We start from the raw sequence: 18,363 nt of genomic DNA on the forward strand, positions 1-18,363 counted from the left end.
TTGTCAAATTTGTTATAACATACACTTATTCTGGATGCCTTCTTATTGAATTGAAATGCTTCATTTTTCCCAAAATACAGAGTATATTCGTAGTTTAGAAAATACTCAGACAGTAGAGCACTGTAGAGGCAATATTATATATTAGAATTAAATAATTACATGTACATTTCCATAAAAAAAAAAACAGCCAATGGGACGCGTAGTACATTTTAACCCACCAAGATGATAAAATATAGACATTGTTATTAACTTTATTCCAGTCAATAAGAATTATCGCTTACTCTGAGTACATAACATCTCGTGGTATCCACTTGAACAACCCTGTAAGCAAGTACCGTTTACATGGTGGCACGGTGTATCATCAAGACAATTCCCACAGCTGTTACTGCAGTTCAAACCATATTTTCCTTCTTCACATTCTAAAATAAAGGATTTGCTCTTCAGATACTTTTGTATACTAATACATAATTATCTCATCAGCATGTTATTGTGCAACAAAGTCGTCAGCATTTTATTTGTCCTCTGAACGGGCGAAACATTTTGAATGCCACTCCTATCAATAATTTTTTACACTAAACCAAATATGGTGCTGCTATGAACTTTAAAGATCTGTTTACCCGCCATATTCATCTTAAAATCGGAAGTACGAGCTCGTAAATTTGAAATCTCGATCCCGACTCAAATTTGACATCGGAAAAGAAAACAAGAGGCTCACGGGCCTTATAGGTCACCTGAGTATCATGTAACAACTTTCCAGCGATTGTATTTGGTTCGTGTTTTATTCCAAAAGCCATGCAATTCACAAATTTTGAAAGAGGCACCATTGCTTATCAAAGGGCAGATTTCAAAGCATTAATTTATTTTTAGTCAAAGTACCCCCTTGGTACCCCTGACCCAGCGGCCCTGAAATTATCTATTTTGAAAGAGGCCCCTTTCTTCATTATAAGGCCAGCATTTTTTTATGTTTAGGTTTAGTTATGAACATGAGAATAAAAAAGTCCTAAAGGAGAAGGAAATAATTTTTTTTTTGATAAATCAATTATTGCAATCATTCTTTTTTTATGCTATCCTAATAGGCTCCTGACCACTGGACACATAATGCTTACAAATAGGAAAGTAGAACATTTAATTGCTTATTTCATCATCTGCCAGTTTGGGTCAGTTATATAAATTTTGTGATGTTGATCAAAATATATTTTAAACCAGAAGTCTCTGTCGAGACTGTAGCTCTACTGGTTTGTACTTATAACAAAGGATGAGAAAAGAAGCCATTGCCATCATACCAAAACTGTAGGATGACTAGCGATCTAAAGGAATTTCAAAGAAAATTCAATTTTGAGTAACCATGGCAACACCGTTCATCGAAATCAAAAACCGATGCACTATTTTATGTATCTTAGTGTAGTCTACTTGTGTGCCAAGTAATATTGAAATCAGACCAAAACTGTAGGAGGAGTAGCATTTTAAAGGAACTTCAAAGAAAATTCTATGTTTAGTAACCATGGCAACACCGTTCACCGAAATCATAAACCGATGCACTATTTAATGTATCTTAGTGTAGTCTACTTGTGTGCCAAGTAAGATTGAAGTCAAATCAAAACTGTAGGAGGAGTAGCGTTTTAAAGGAATTTCAAAGAAAATTCTATTTTTAGTAACCATGGCAACACCGTTCACCGAAATCAAAAACCGGTGCACTATTTTATGTATCTTAGTGTAGTCTACTTGTGTGCCAAGTAATATTGAAATCAGACCAAAACTGTAGGAGGAGTAGCGTTTTGAAAAATTGTTTACAGCCGGACAGACAGACAGACGGACGGACGCCGGACGCATTACTATCGCATAAGCTCTTCTGGTCTCTGACCAGTAGAGCTAAAAATCAATTCTTTAAAAGTCTTTCAATATATCTTCATTTTTATAATATGTGTTAGGTGAATGTGTAGACATTGTTCGAAAATTTACTTGACCCCTAAAATTATAATTCCTTTCATTCAACAGACAGGGAGTATTGGGGAGCGGGGTGAACATTTTTTCAATTAAGTATATTTGTATATTCTTGCCTTTTAAAAGTTGAATTTTTTTTTATTTCCTCACTTCGGGTTATTGTTTATTTCTTCCTCAAATGGACTTCACTTCTCCCATAGTTTTATTCATTACATCTGATGCATAAGCAATCCTTTTCTGAAGAATGATGCTTAGACTGTAAGCTATAACAGAGACCTTAACAATGTCGCTGGCAATATGCAATAGCTACCACGGGCAGTTTAAAACCTGAGTGAGGAAAATATTTTACAGACAGTTACTTTTGAAACGAATACATAATTATCTCACCAGCATGTCATTGTGCAACAAAGTCGTCAGCATTTTATTTGTCCTTTGAACGGGTGAAACCTTTTGAATGGCACTCGTATCGATGAATTTTACACTAAACCAAGCTATCTTCTTACCCGCCGTTTCTTCTTAAAACCGGAAGTGCGAGCTCGTAAATTTGAAATCTCGATCCCGACTCAAATTTGACATCGGAAAGAAAAAAAAATTGTTTTACTTTTTTCTGAAAATTCAAAATCTTGAGCGCAGGGTTTGTAAAATTGAAAATAAAATAAATCCTGGCCTTAAATATGTAATTAGATCATAAGCATATTAACCAAGAGTAAAAGATAAGATGTTTAAAGAAATCATGCATTTCACTATATAATCATTAGAGCCCCACCCTTAAATAAGAACCCCTGACTCTGGGGTCACAAAATTCACATTTTTGGTGGAGGCACTCTTACTCATCATAACTATGTACTTAGTTAGTTTATTTAATACCCAGGAGCAGAGAAGAAGATTTTCAAAGAATTCATGTATTTTCAATATATAATCAATAGAGCCCCGCCCTAACACCAGAACCCCTGACCCTGGGGCCATAAAATTCACAATTTTGGTAGAGGCACTCTTGCTCATCATAACTATGTACCTAGTTGGTTTATTTAATACCCAGGAGCAGAGAAGAAGATTTTTAAAGAAATAATGCATTTTCACTACCTACTTATATAGCCCCACCCTAGCACAAGAACCCCTGAAATAATGCATTTTCACTATATACTTATATAGCCCCACCCTAGCACAAGAACCCCTGACCCCAGGGCCATGAATTTCACAATTTTTGTAGAGGACTCATTGCTGGTTACAATCATACAAACAGTTTGACTGCTTGATGTCCAGGAGTAAAGAAGAAGATTTTTAAAGATTGCATTAATTTTAGTGGTTTTGGTCCCATCCCTCAGGCCCCAGGGGGGCAGGGATCATGGAATTAAAAATTTTTGTTCCCCTTTACCCATAGATGCTTTGTGCCAAATTTGGTTGAAAATGGTTCAGTGGTTGCAGAGAAGAAGCTGAAAATGTTCAAATGTTAACGGACAACGCACAACGCACGACGACGGACGAAAACAGATAGCAATAGGTCACCTGAGTTTACTCAGGTGACCTAAAAATGTTTAATTTTTTTTCTGAAAATTCAAAAACTTTAAAATAAAAAAAAATGGCCTTAAAAATGTAAATTGTAATTGGCATATGAACCAGGAGCAAAGGAAAATATGTTTAAAGAATTCATGCATTTTACTATATACAACTCTTATAGCACCACCCTTACACCAGACCCAGGGGTCCTAAAATTCACAAATTTGCAAGAGGTAGCCCTTTTCAACATAACTATGTACTTAGGTAGTTTATTTAATGCCTAGGAGTAGAGAAGAAGATTTTCAAAGAGTTTTTGCAATTTCACTATTTAATCAATAGAGCCCCACCCTAGCATCTCATAACCCTGACCCTAGGGCCAGGAAATTCACAATTTTGATAGAAGCAGCCTTATTATATACTTATTTTGTTTATTTGATGCCCAGAAGCAGAGAAGAAGTTTTTAAAGAATTTATACATTTTCACTATATAATCTATTTACATTTAGCCTCGCCGTAGCACTAGAACACCTGATCCCAGGGAAATGAATTTCACAATTTTGGTAGAAGACGCAATGCTGATTACAATCATGCAAACAGTTTGACTGCTTGATGTCCAGGAGTAAAAATGAAGGTTTTTAAAGACTGCTTTAATTTTTGTGGTTTTGGCCCCACCCCTCAGGCCCTAGGGGGAAGGGACCATGAAATTCACAATTTTTGTTCCCCTTTACTCATAAATGCTTTTTGCTAAATTTGGTTGAAATTGGTGCAATGGTTTTAGAAGTTAAAATGTGTACTATTCAAACAACGACCACAACTCTTGACTACAGTTATTACCATACATCCCGCCGTCACATTCTTTAAAACAGTTTTTCTTAAGTTGATTTGGTTTAATGTGAACATTTTACCGATAGCAAAATAAATAAGTGAAACTGGGTTGATACTGTGTAGTAATTTAACAATATAAAAGTAAATTTAATCAAGCTTATAAAGAAGCGCCGCGGAACGTCGATTTTTCTTATTTTCCTATTCGATGTTTGTCTTAAGTTTACAGTTAATTCTGTTTATAAGCAAAACAAGAAATATTTCTACATGATCCCTATCTATTGATCATGTTGTCGAATATGAATGGTAGCATATCTAAAGAAAAGGAAATAGCCAGGGTAATCTGTTTAGTAGTGAAAAACCTTGTTTTTAAAGTGTTACATGCTTTTGTTATTGCTAAATATTCTTCTGTCTCATATCCTTTACAAATTATACCCTTGTAAACAGATACCATTAACATGGTGGCACTGTGTATCATTAAGACAATTTCCACAGCTTTGACTGCAGTTCACACCGTACATTCCACCACTACATTCTAAGTGCAGGGCCGTAACTACATTGAGGCAACGGAGGCAATTGCCTCCTCTAGATTTTCATTTTTTTTTTTTGGAAATAAGAAACAGAACACAAGCAGCTGGATCAAGATTGATCATTTATTTGTTTGATTATAGCCACCTGAGCAATTTTTCAGCTATCCAGTGAGTGTCACCATTACCTATGCTCGGCGTTCAGGGCCATTGAGCAGAGCGGGATCTTTATCCTGCCACAGCTGTGACACGGGGCTTCGGTTAACTTTATGCGGTCTCATCCGAAGGACCAGTCCCCATGTCCCATAGCGAAATTCGAACTACGGCGATCGATTATTTTAGAACTGCATTTAGTACAGTGAAAACTATTCAGAATGAATCGACGGGTACGATCTTCCCAGATACCCCTATTGACTTAAATAATTTTATCTTTTTCTTGGGAAAAGTCAGTTTCGTATTTATCATTGTTTATATTTACATTCAGAAGTTAAAATTCAATTGAAGCATCAGATGAGTATTGTGAGTTAACGTTAGTTGGTTGGTTATTGATTGTTTTACGTCCCGCTCAATAATTTTTCACTTATATCGCATAATGAAAACGTCTCCATTATTTGATCATATCTATCCAAAATAGTACATAAATAGGTAATATAATAAAGTGGTAAGCATTCTCAAAATCAAGGAAATGGTCCAAAATTGAGCCGTTTGAAGCAATTTTTTATGCGGGGGGCTTCGCCACCCACACCCCCTGATCTTTGGGGCCTCAATCGGCGGCCCCCAAACCCCCGCCTCCTCTATCTTTTACCCCTAGTTACGGCCCTGAAGTTAAACAAATTAAGTAATAATAAGAAATCATATAAGATCTTTTGATATTTTTTACCTGTGTTTAATATAATAAGTATAGAGTATTTTTAAAGGGCTGAATTTGAAGTTTAATACTGGCAGATTTTAAGAAACATGTAAGTTCTTTAAAAATAGTTTGTAAAATTACTACTTTAGGGTTTATCTTTGCAGGAATTATTTAAAAACATAATACAAAAAAATGCATTTAAATTACTGTTGACTTTTTTAATGAACAAAATACACGATGACGTTGACATTTTACTCTTGATTTACTTTTGATCTTGTTGTTCATTGATCATGCCTGCTCTGAGCGTTTAATTAGACAAAATAAAGTTTAATTAATATAAATCACCACTAATGCAGAGTAATCCGTTGTATCCGGGAGAACATCCTGTCAGGCACGATATGATATGATCCCTATTCTTTGATCATATAGTCGTAAATAAAAAATCAACATTTCAAAAAGGAAACGAAATAAGGTAATCTGCTAAGAGTTGAAAAGAATAAAGAAAAATAAAAGAATCTAAATTTAAAGCATGAAAAAGGTTTCTTACGCTGTGTACAAACCAATCCTTTGTATCCAGTTGAACACCCTTGTAAACAGGTACCATTAACATGGTGACATTGTGTACCCTGTAGACAATTTCCACAGCTTTGGCTGCAGTTATTACCATAGGTCCCACCATTACATTCTAAGTAATATAAATCAGGAAATTCATTATAAAATTACATTTTAGATCTCTTGATTTCTTTCGCTGTGTATAATATATATTAAGTATAGAGTAGTTTTGTAGGGCTTTGTGTGTTGCTACTTTTAGATACATATTCAATTATTCATCTTTGCAGGATTTAGGTACAGAAAGAACATTAAAATTCAAATAATATTGACATTTTACTTTTGATTTGCTTTGGAACATGTTATAGTGTATAAAGTGCTCATGGCTGATTTTCGTTTTTAATAAGAAATAAAGTTTAATTAATATAAATAACCACTAATGCAGAGTAATCCGTTGTATCCGGGAGAACAGCCTGTCAAGCACGTTCCATTGATATGATGACACTGTGAGCCGTCACGACAGTGACCACAGCTCTTGGCACAGTTCAAACCATATCTCCCACCGTCACATTCTGTAAATAAAAACAATACAAATCATGTATTTTTTTAAATGTAAACTTGTCCTTTCCTGGCTCAGGAAAAATCAAAAACATTAAGATATGTAGGGGAGTCTTTTTTACTCTTAAACGCAAATTTGAAGCTGAAATAGTTAATAATTGGACAAGGTAACAAAAATTAATTTTAAATATATACCTGGAGGTTAAAACAACTTGAAGGTGTTTAATCAAGACATTTAACTCGGTTGAAATATGGCACACTTTCAACAGAAAGCCCTTTTTTTCATTTCATCAAGTGAAGTTATTAATAAATAAGTATATTAAAGAAAGTATATATATAAATCACATCAATTCAAACATCATAAAAAAAAATTCAATTAAAAAAAATATTCTGTCTGCTTTATTTGCATCATTTCAAACTTAAGTAAACATATTTCAATCCACATCGATGACTAAAAATGGATTAACTTTTCATGTTCTTTTTTTATATATGTACATTGTATCATATTCCGTCAACAAATATGTTCTGGAAAAAAGATTTTCCCCCACCTAACGACGAAATATTTTACCATCAAGTCTAGAGAGGCTAAGCATACATTATTTTAAAGTTGGTCCAATGTTTATATTTTAAGCAAGTGTACCAAATATTCCTAGTTCTTACTTTTCTTACAAACAGGACCCTCGTATCCGGCAGAACATCCTTGTAGACAGGAACCATTGATATGATGACACGCTACGTTACCAACACAATGACCGCAAGTCTGCCTGCAACCATCGCCAAACAATCCACTGTCACATTCTTAAAATATATGATATTTTTATGATCAAATCCTAAGCACGTCTAAAAAATTATTAATGAGTAAACACGTATATATAAGTACTTTTGATAAATGCAAGAAAAATAATCATACGTTCATGTATTCACTCTTTATTCTTAAAAGAGGAATGAAATCATTAGTTGGTGTGATAATGCAACAAAATATATGTATCTGAAAACGCTGTCAATCAGTTACCTGTGATACAGAAAGGACTTTTATATCCTGAAGAACATTCATTCACGCATGAACCATTCACATGGTGACATTTTGATCCATCAGAACAGAGTTTACAAGTTTTGTTACACATCAATCCGTAGGTTCCACCCACACATTCTACCAAAAAGTATCCAGTATTTAGTAAATCTCATATAAAAAGCTAATTGGAATGATTTTTGTTTTTTTCTATACATCTGTATGTCAACTGTCAATGTCTATTCCCAGAAAATCAAATATGCCAAATGTGTTTACCATTTTAGTTGGCGTTTCATGCAATGCCATTAACACAATATTTACGTGATTGAGAAAAAACTTGACACTGATCTTTATTAGACGTTGACGATATAGTTTTTCTTACTATTGTTGCAAAGAGATCCAACATATCCGGCAGAACATCCTGCTTGACATGTGCCGTTGATATGATGACACTGTGTATTACCATAACAATGACCACATTTTTGACTGCAGGTTGCTCCAAACATTCCACCGTCACATTCTTTTTGATAATTATAGAATGATTAATTGTATTGTACATATAAGATCCGCGTTTAAGAAAAAAAATATCGCTCTCTGAGTTAGTTATTTACTATGGTGTACAATGTATACATGTATAACACAACTTATCAGAACAAATACATGCGATGCAGAAAGTTAAAAGAAATAGACAAACACAATGTACACATGTATATATTTCCTCTCTGTGTCATATATTTCATTACATTTATTTCGGAAAGGTTCTAATAAAAATTGTTAACAAATAAATTAGTAAATAACTTGTACTAACTTTCACTAGAGTTTTGCATCTGTTTTTGCTTAAAACGTAATATATTTATTACCTACACAAAAATAAACCTGCATATTAATTCACCACTTACTCTGTCTACATTGAGGCCCCTCATATCCACTTGAACATCCCATGAGACAGTTCCCTGTTAAGAAATTACACCTCTGTCCAAGACAACTGTCCGAACACGATTGTTCGCAATATTTTCCATAGTATGTAGAATTAGGACATCCTGTTCCAAAAAGATAATATCACTGTTATCATTGTTTATTTCTTTTATAAACATCCATGTTGTATATCTACATGTATAACAGAAACAGAAAATGCAAAACTCACCATAAACTTCAAATTCACACAATTCATTAAAAGCAAATGCGGAGTAGTAGTCTGGATAGTGATAGCCAGCTCTCCTCTCGTTGTAGTATATCACATAACGTCCGTCAAATGGACAACTTATAGTTTGGTTTTCTGTGGGTGTACCGTTATTTTTCTGTATTTCATGAAAACATTCAATACCGTTGTCTTTGGAAGTATCATTTGAAATGTAGACGAAAAAACCAGCAAATCGACTGTAGAATGCACCAGGGCCTATATAGATTGAAATGTTCGATAAGAATGCTATTGCTTCTTTCTTGTAAACAACTATGATGTCAAGGAAAAGTCGCATCAATTTTGGCATGCCATTAAAATAGAACGTTATTTAAAATACAAATTACAATTTCAAGAAAAAAAAAGCGCAGCATTATTGTTACCAACTTTGAATAAAATGAACCTTTGCATTTTTTTTCTTACGCTAAAGAAAAAAAGCCCCCTAAACATAAAGAAAAACCAACATTATGTCCGATTCTCAAGTAACAATAGCTAACAAGTACATGTATCACACTTACTAGGTTTATTACCAGTCCTGTAGTAGATGTGGATGTGACTGATGCTGACTATCCTCCCTAGATCTACATACCATTTTGCCCTCACTTGATCGTTTGCCGATAATGTGCATTGGTTTCCCCATACTGAGCGGTTAGAATACTTCCCATCTACTGCCTTAGAGGCTCCCCAGTCTGAAGAATGACCTGGATAACCGTGTTCCTGCCATGCTGGTCTCCGCAGGGCAAAATTATCTTGTGAATAAATGAAAAACAAGAGGCCCATGGGCCGTATAGGTCACCTGAGCATCATGCAACAACTTTACAATGATTGACATTGGTTCATGTTTTAAACTAGACACCATGGCATTCACAATTTTGAAAAAGACATCATAACTATACACTTAGCATGTTTAGTTTGGTTACTTAATACCCACAGACAGAGTAGGGGAACAAAAATGCATTTCGACTGATCAGTAATATTCAGCAATAATCAATATAGTGCCACTACCCACAGGCACCTGACGTTACTTATTTTTCTTTTAATAAAAAAAATTATACCCTTACCTTATAATAAACAAGGTACCCAAGGCGCCATCTTGAATTTTTTTAGGCCAGCCACATCAGCACGATTTTTCGCTCGAAACGGAATGACAAGATAATTTTGCGATCCTCTCCGTGTAGCGGCAGGTCCTTCAACATCTATACTTACGACATATTCAACCAAATCAGCACATTTCGTTTGCAATTAATTAAAATCTCTCCTCGTTTTCTATCTACTGCTTCAGATATGCGAAAAATCGCCAAAGGGGGCCGGAAGTTTACATCATTATGTTAATGGGAATTCCCTGCATGAATCTGATTGGTTAACATATTGAAACAGAATAGAAGCTTTGCGGGAAGAGCACCATGCTTACCAAAGAACAGTCGAGGGCATTGAATTTAATTGAAAGTGGACATAGTTGTGTAATTTTGGGGCAGGCGGGGACGGGAAAGTCATATCTAATAAAGGAAATGCTTAAAAGAATTAAAGACAAACGTGCATCCGTAACCGCTAGCACGGGTTTGGCGGCACGACAATTCCAAGGCGCCACAACTATTCACCACTGGGCAGGGCTAGGAGATGGAAGGTTTGAAAACCAGCACTTATTAAAAATCCTCAGTGAAGAAACCAAGAGCAGAATTCAGAAATGCGACTTGCTAGTCATAGATGAAATATCTATGATCAGTAGGAAAATTTTTGAGAAGGTGTGTATAATTTTGTTTGAGAAAATGAGAATGTTGCCATAAATATTACCCTGTGTATTTTCTTATAAAGTGCAATTATATAAGCATTACCATGGGTTACTATCACAAATATTAACGTTATAGAGCCGTTCCGATTTTGTTTTTACGTAGCAGACAGTATTTCCGGTTTACGGGAGAAAAGTAAATACATCTGATATCTGAGTTACTAGGCCATGTCTATCGCTTAGATAACCTTACAAAATTTAAGAGAGCTCTTGGAATAATCTAGTTTTATACTGAGAATGTTTGCACCGACATCCGTGTGAAATTAAATGCACATTTGTTTATGTTGAGGAGGTACTGTTTACATATAAATACTAAAGTAGGTAGGCCTAATAGACGAATTTCACATTCCTTAGAGTTATCTCATTTGTTGAAATACCTACATAGCTATTAATAGCTACAGAGGTAGAAATAGTCTTTGGACTGTACCTGATTATATAAGGCCCATTGCCTGATTACTGTACATGTACATGTATGTTACTCACTTACTGCCAAGCGGTTGTTTATATCATTATTTGTAAAATGCATATCGATTTCAAAGTATATTGAACGATGCAGTGCAGCAATAGCTCTTTCCAATCTTACTGTAAATCTTAGTTATTCCCCGCTCAACTATATATAATCGTCTATTTTCTTTATTTAGCTAGAATTCATCTGCAGGTCAGTTAAGGAACCAAGCCTATATTTTGGTGGATTGCAGGTTAGTAATTTGAATCATCAATGCACTAAAAATTGCATAGCTTTAGATATTGCTGTTGATTAAACCTAGAAAATAGGTTCCATATATTATAAAGGATAATGGTAAATGATAGGCAAACTAATAAACATGTAAATACCGGTAAAAGGTGATTATTGTCATAAAACACTAGATAGCCTATGATTTTAATATGTGTAATACAAGTCTAGTTTGTGAGAATCATGGCATTTTGCAGAAAAGAAGATAAATATACAATAATATTCTGTTCTTAAAATATTTTTTTAAAATTCCCAATTATTCATAGGTTGTGTGTGTGGGTGATTTCTTCCAATTACCACCCGTCCCAAATGACTTATACAGGGATCCTGGAGATCATGCGTTTACTTCAGATGTATGGACAAAGACGATCACACACATCATAACACTTAAAACAGTAATTCGTCAGAGTGATGAGGACTTGATCCTAGCCATCAATGAGTTAGAGCGGGGTGTTCCAAGTCACCAAACAAACCAGTTGATGCTTGCCTTAGAGAGACCTTCGACAAAAAGCAGTCCCTGTTTTCTATTTGGTACAAATTTTGAAGTGGATTGTTTCAACATGACAGAACTGCACAAAATGCCAGGAGAACCAACAAGTTACTGTGCTGATGAAGAAGGGGAGCAGAAATATCTAAGAAAGATCATCGCAAATAAACTTCTTTTCCTTAAAGAAGGTGCCCCAGTCATGCTGATTAGAAATCTCTCCGACTCTCTAGTTAATGGGTTACTGGGAACTGTGCTAAGGTTAGAGGACGATGGTCCAACTGTGAAATTTGAAGACAAAATAATTAAACTAAACAAGGTTACATTTAGTGTATTTGACCCTGCACAGTGTGCAACAATAGCACAAAGAAAACAATTTCCTATTGCTCTGGCTTTTGCCATGACTGTTCATAAGTCCCAAGGGCTAACTTTACCTAATGTAGTTGTGGATTGCAAAAATATTTTCCAAGCAGGTCAGATGGGTGTGGCAGTTGGGCGTTCTACAGACCGTGGAGGGCTCTGTGTGAGGAACTACGATCCAAAGTGCTGCAAACAGCACCCTCAGGCTGTGAATGATTACTGTTCATCCTTGGGGGTTGTTGCCATAGGAGATCTATCTTGCTGCCAAAAAGTATGTTGATAACGAATTTGTATAAAGCATGCTTTTACTTATGTAAAGAAAATTATTTATGCTATCAACTACCGGTAAATGCATTACGCATTTACAGTGTATTTAACAATTTTTTACATGTAGTTTAAAACTGATATATTGTTATAAACTAAAAAGTTAACAATTCATTATTGTTAAGGTGTTTATTTTTATTAGGTGTTCGAAGATGGCATATTTGAAGAAGACTTCTTTGATACCAGTGAGCATGGTGACATACATGTATATGTGGCAGAAAATTCAGATGAGTCTGACTTTGAGGAGGATGACATGAAAATGATAGAAGAGCTAGAAAGGGTTCGCATCATGCTTTTGAATTTGTCTTAATTTTCTAAACAACAATGTCTACCTTTTGAAATATAATTTATAATAAGTAACAGAGACAAACACTCAATGAAATATTTAGAATGACAGGAATATTTTAAACTTTGTACATTTCTAGCATAACTATTTGAAAGTTTTGTAGCTGTCATGAGACAGTAATACCCGCACTAAGGTGTTTGCCTCTAAATGCACACTTCTTCATATTGGGCTTAACCAAGGAAAAAGCAGGGGCGGATCCAGCAATTTTTGAAAGGGGGGGGTTCCAGGGTTATGCCCCTCTAACCCCCTACATATTCTCAAGCAAAGATTCACAGACTTGTATGGAAAGATCTAAGGTTGTGGTAAATACTATCTATGTTTTATGTCCTTCAAAAAAAAGCGTACCCCCATTCCGAACAAAATAAAAACAAAGCAAAAAAAAAAAAAAAAAAAAAATAAAAAATTACGGAAGCCTTAAAATTGAATGGATTCGTTTCACTGTTGAAGATTATAAATAATTTTCTTTAAGAATTTGAAAAACCTTTTTGGGGTGGGGTGTGGGTGGGCTTTAAAACAAAGAGTTACATGTTAGTTCGTTCAATTGATCATGATATGATAAAAACGGTACATATTTAGCAAACACAGCCAAAGATCGCGGGAATCTAATATCAAATTAAACCTCGCAACCATTCTCTCATAAAAAATATAATAGAGAAGGTGATTGGAGGAAACTAAATGTGTGAGAATCTATCTATTCAAAAAATAAGTAAGACTTATAAATATATAATCTAAGAAAACTTTTTATCCTCTCTCTCTCTCTCTCTCCACTTGGCAAAAAATAAAGGGGGGGTTCCAACCCCCGGCCCCCCCCCCCCCCCTCTGGATCCGCCAATGAAAAGTCAATATAATTCAATAATTTACATAATACATGTATTCATCAAATTGAGCATAATATGCTCAGGTGACCATGTAGCTGCAGATCTGGTTTTATATATTTGTCTTTGATCATAACGCTACAGATCCCCATATGCAAAAAAGGTGCAATTTACGCGCAATATTTTTTGAGCACTTTTGGGCAGAATTTCTCCACTTTCTAGCATTAGGCAATCAACTACCTTTCACTCCCTAATTTTAGACACATTCTCTGGCCAATATGTATATTTTGTCCACCTCCCAGCCATTTATAGTAATCTCTACAGGCAATAAACTCGCTTGATGTGAATTTTCAGCAATCTAACAAATAATTTTAATCAAGCGAGTTTATCTCGAGTAGAGACGACTATAAAGGGTTGGGAGATGGATAAAATATACAGATTGATTAAATAATGTGCCTAGAATTAGGGAGTGAAAGGTAGTAAATTGACCGATGCTGGAAAGTGGAGAAATTCTCCCCAGAAGTGCGCAAAAAATATTGCGCCGTAAATTGCACCTTTTTTGCATTACAGGATCTGCAGTCAAAGACTAATATATAAAACCATAACGCTACAGATCTGCAGCTAGTGACCATGTGACCCATGGGCCTCCATTTTATAGGTATTTCATATTCTTAATTCATTACCAGTCGGAAATTAAACTACAGAATTAAATTAATGATGTAAATTAGGTTTGATAAAGGGGGGGGGGGATTTTTGGCACATAATTGGAACTTTTTAAATCTATTTTCTCATATAGATTAACAACAAATAATATTATTCAAATTAGTGTAAAGCGTTTTTGATGAATTTTTCAATATGTGCAAAGTTTATTTATATTTGATTAGGCAGAAACTTCTTGAAAGCTGCCATATACACAATCAATTTAATAGTCAACCCCCACCCGTCTCCCATCAACACACACACACAAACACACCTTATTTGTCTGTTTTTGCAAATAGGCCTAGATTGCAAAGCTAAAATAAAACATCTTTTGTAAATGATAATTTTCAATTTGTTCTTGCACTATACATGTATCTGAACACCTGCATCACATTGGGCTTGCGTCACGTACCCAACTTAAGTACTAGTTTTACCATTGGCATTATCATTTTAGATTTCACTGCACGTGCAGTAGGATACTAGTGTGCATATTTGCATATATGTCGGTAGGAATTATTTCATTTTGTGTTTTAACTGGATTATATTTCATGAAGATGACAGGGCCTAAATAATAACAATCGGTAAGTACAAGTTTTGGTATAGATTTGGGTAAAATAGTCTGAAATGCAAACGGTTAGGTTAAAGTTTAAAGGATCAAAGGTCATCCGATGCTACAATAGACGAATTTCACATTCTGAAGAGTTATCCCCCGTTATCAACGTTACATTCAGTTACAAGATCCAGAATTTTTTTTTCTTGGGAGGGACGGGGGGGGGGGGGGGGGGGGGGGGGGGGGTTCCAGACCAGAATTTCCTGAGAAGCAAGAAAAAAAAAGAAGTTATGGTTTGGTCTGTTTTCTAGGGTGGAGGGACACTTAGGGCATCCAAAGTCATTTTTTATTTCCTCCAGTACATATTATAGTCCTGCAAATTCCGGGGGAAAGGGGGGGGGGGGGGGTTGAGGGGGCGATCACCCAAACCAATACCCTGTCCCTGAAATGACAAATGATCATGTGACTCCTAAATAGGAAACTTTTTCCATTTGACTATACATAATATTGTGTTATTATGTTATGTAAATTTAATGGTATAAAGGTTATGAACCCCTAGAGGTCATCCCCACTCTCCTAATGAGCTGGAAATGTTCACAATATGACTGCAGTAAATTAAATAAAAGTGCATCAATGATAAGATTACTTGACATTTTATTCATGAATTTGTGTCAACATATCTTCCTAGAATTAGGAATGAGAATCATTCAGAGATGGACCACATTAAACTATTTGTATAAACATTTTTTTTTTGCATACATGAACAAACAGGGGTCTGGGAAGGGGTGAGGGGAAGGATCGAGTTAATATTTCTTTACGTCTTAATGGTTGAAAACTCCTAAAATGAATGTTGACCTCAAATCTAACTTGTCCTCATTATTTTTCAAATGGTGGTGTCTCCATATGAGTGAAAAATTCCTGAGAGGGATGTTTAACAACAAACAAAATGACATAAGAACACAATATTAATTTGCGTTAAGAAATATGCAGGGGATTTTTTCCATCATAAATCTTCTTCTCAAGAACAGCAAGGGCATATTCTTGTCCCCCATTTTGGGGAAAGGGAGGGGACACTAAATCTCATTTGTCTGTCAGTCTGTCCATCTTATTGACAGCTAGTATGTGCATCTGTCACAATAAATTTAACCTTGGTCATAACTTTTGAATGATAAGAGATAGTGCTTTCATATTTCACATGCACATTACCACAAAACTTTCTAAATATACTATGATTTTTTAACCCAAGTGAGACCTTGACCTTAAAGTTTTACCTACTTTCCAAAAAATAACATTTTAAATTGATCATTTTGAAAGAGAAAAGAAAGGGCATTCAAATTATACATGTTTATTACATGTGAAAAGACTTTTCTAAATATATCATGACTTTTGACTCTGTGACCTTGACCTAGAAGTTTAACCTACTTTTCAAAAATATTATATTGTATATATAACTTTTGATTCAAAAGAGATAGGACTTTCATATTTGACATGTACATTACCTGCAACAAAATGTTTCAGAGCATGCTATGATTTTTCCCCTTTGACCCAATTTTCAAAAATTGATATATGATAGGGGTGCATATTTGACACACAATCTGCCATAAATTATGGAATCTCATTCACTAAAACACAGAAAGCAGAGGACCACAATTCTTTGAAATTGCTTGTATAATCTTGATAGATGGAAACATGCTCATATAATGTAGATTCAAGTTTTTTATGCCACACCATGATTAGGAATACATGTATAGTTTTTGTCATGTCCGTCCTCCACCCTTCCATCTGTCTTTCCATCGGGCTCAAAGAAACTTTCTAGATATTTTTATCAAAGTTCATATGTTGATGCATACTGATGTAAATATCCAACTGCAGCAATATTTTTTGACTTTGACTTTTCCTTTGACCTTCACATAACTTTTCTTTAAATTAGTGTTTAGCTTTATTTTAAAGAAACCATTCAAGTTGTGTAATGAAACTTCACATGATGATACATACTGATGTAAGCTTTACGATGCTTCACTCTTTTTTACCTTGACCTTTCCTGTGACCTTGACCTCACTTTTCTAAAATTAATGTCTAGACCAGTTTTGAATAAACAATTCAAGATATATTTATCAAACGTCATATGCTGATACATACTGCTAAGAGCTATTAATACGTCAACATATTTTGACCTTGAATTTTCCTTTGACCTTGACCTCACTTATTAGAATATCATTTTTCGACACCATTACTCCCCCCGGGGCAAAATCAACATTCTAAAACCTTACTGCACATCTACATGACACCACCAACCATCTCCCAAAAGATGATTAGGCTACTTTGTAAAATGTAAGAGGAGTTCAGGGAAGACGGGGCTTTTTGCATAAAAAACATCATTTTTCGACCCCCATTTGACCCCCCGGGGCAAAATCAAAATTCCGAAACCTTACTGCACATCTACAGCACACCACCAACCATCTCCCAAAAGATGATTTGGCTACTGTGTAAAATGTAAGAGGAGTTCAGGGAAGACGTGGCTTTTTGCATAAAAAACATCATTTTTCGACCCCCATTTGACCCCCCGGGGCAAAATCAAAATTCTGAAACCTTACTGCACATTTACACACACACCACCAACCATCTCCCAAAAGATGATTAGGCTACTGTGTAAAATGTAAGAGGAGTTCAGGGAAGACGGGGCTTTTTGCATAAAAAACGTCATTTTTCGACCCCCATTTGACCCCCCGGGGCAAAATCAAAATTCCAAAACCTTACTGCACATCTACAGGACACCACCAACCATCTCCCAAAAGATGATTAGGCTACTGTGTAAAATGTAAGAGGAGTTCAGGGAAGACGGGGCTTTTTGCATAAAAAACGTCATTTTTGCAAAATCAAAACCCCCATTTGACCCCCCGGGCAAAATCAAAATTCCGAAACCTTATTGCACATCTACATGACACCACCAACCATCTCCCAAAAGATGATTAGGCTACTGTGTAAAATGTAAGAGGAGTTCAGGGAAGACGGGGCTTTTTGCATAAAAAACGTCATTTTTCGACCCCCATTTGACCACCCGGGGCAAAATCAAAATCAAAAAACAAACTGCACATCTACATGACACCACCAACCATCTCCCAAAAGATGATTAGGCTACTGTGTAAAATGTAAGAGAAGTTCAGGGAAGAAGGGGCTTTTTGCATAAAAAACGTCATATTTCGACACCCATTTGACCCCCCGGGGCAAAATCAAAATTCCGAAACCTTACTGCACATCTACATGACACCAACAACCATCTCCCAAAAGATGATTAGGCTACTGTGTAAAATGTAAGAGGAGTTCAAGGAAGAAAAGT

General features: G+C 35.3%; 2 protein-coding genes across 2 annotated transcripts; one reads left to right on the forward strand and one right to left on the reverse strand.

Moving 5' to 3' along the window:
• Window positions 1-8,105: 8,105 nt before the first annotated feature.
• LOC134258653 (cell death abnormality protein 1-like) lies at window positions 8,106-10,140 on the reverse strand. Its single transcript, XM_062741196.1, has 5 exons — window positions 10,136-10,140; window positions 9,448-9,659; window positions 8,897-9,148; window positions 8,652-8,792; window positions 8,106-8,272 (listed from the first exon to the last, which is right to left on the reverse strand). Exons 1-5 carry the CDS (start codon window positions 10,138-10,140, stop codon window positions 8,106-8,108), a joined length of 777 nt encoding a protein of 258 aa, XP_062597180.1.
• Window positions 10,141-10,332: 192 nt separating this feature from the next.
• LOC134258654 (uncharacterized) lies at window positions 10,333-12,896 on the forward strand (the record flags this gene model as incomplete). Its single annotated transcript, XM_062741197.1, has 4 exons — window positions 10,333-10,671; window positions 11,357-11,413; window positions 11,715-12,563; window positions 12,759-12,896. Coding segments are annotated over exons 1-4 (1,383 nt in total), but the record flags the coding sequence as incomplete, so codon positions are not given.
• Between the last annotated feature and the right edge of the window lie 5,467 nt (window positions 12,897-18,363).

The sequence above is a fragment of the Saccostrea cucullata genome, unplaced genomic scaffold (assembly GCF_032062105.1).
Source record: "Saccostrea cucullata isolate Sc308-1 unplaced genomic scaffold, CSIRO_AGI_Scuc_v1 ctg12556, whole genome shotgun sequence".
Lineage (NCBI taxonomy): Eukaryota > Metazoa > Mollusca > Bivalvia > Ostreida > Ostreidae > Saccostrea > Saccostrea cuccullata.

Coding starts and splice junctions, on each gene's coding strand:
- LOC134258653 (XM_062741196.1), bottom strand. Junction 8,793..8,896: donor GTGTGAATTTGAAGTTTATG/GTGAGTTTTGCA, acceptor TTTTTGGAACAG/GATGTCCTAATTCTACATAC. Junction 8,273..8,651: donor GGGGCCTCAATGTAGACAGA/GTAAGTGGTGAA, acceptor ATTATCAAAAAG/AATGTGACGGTGGAATGTTT.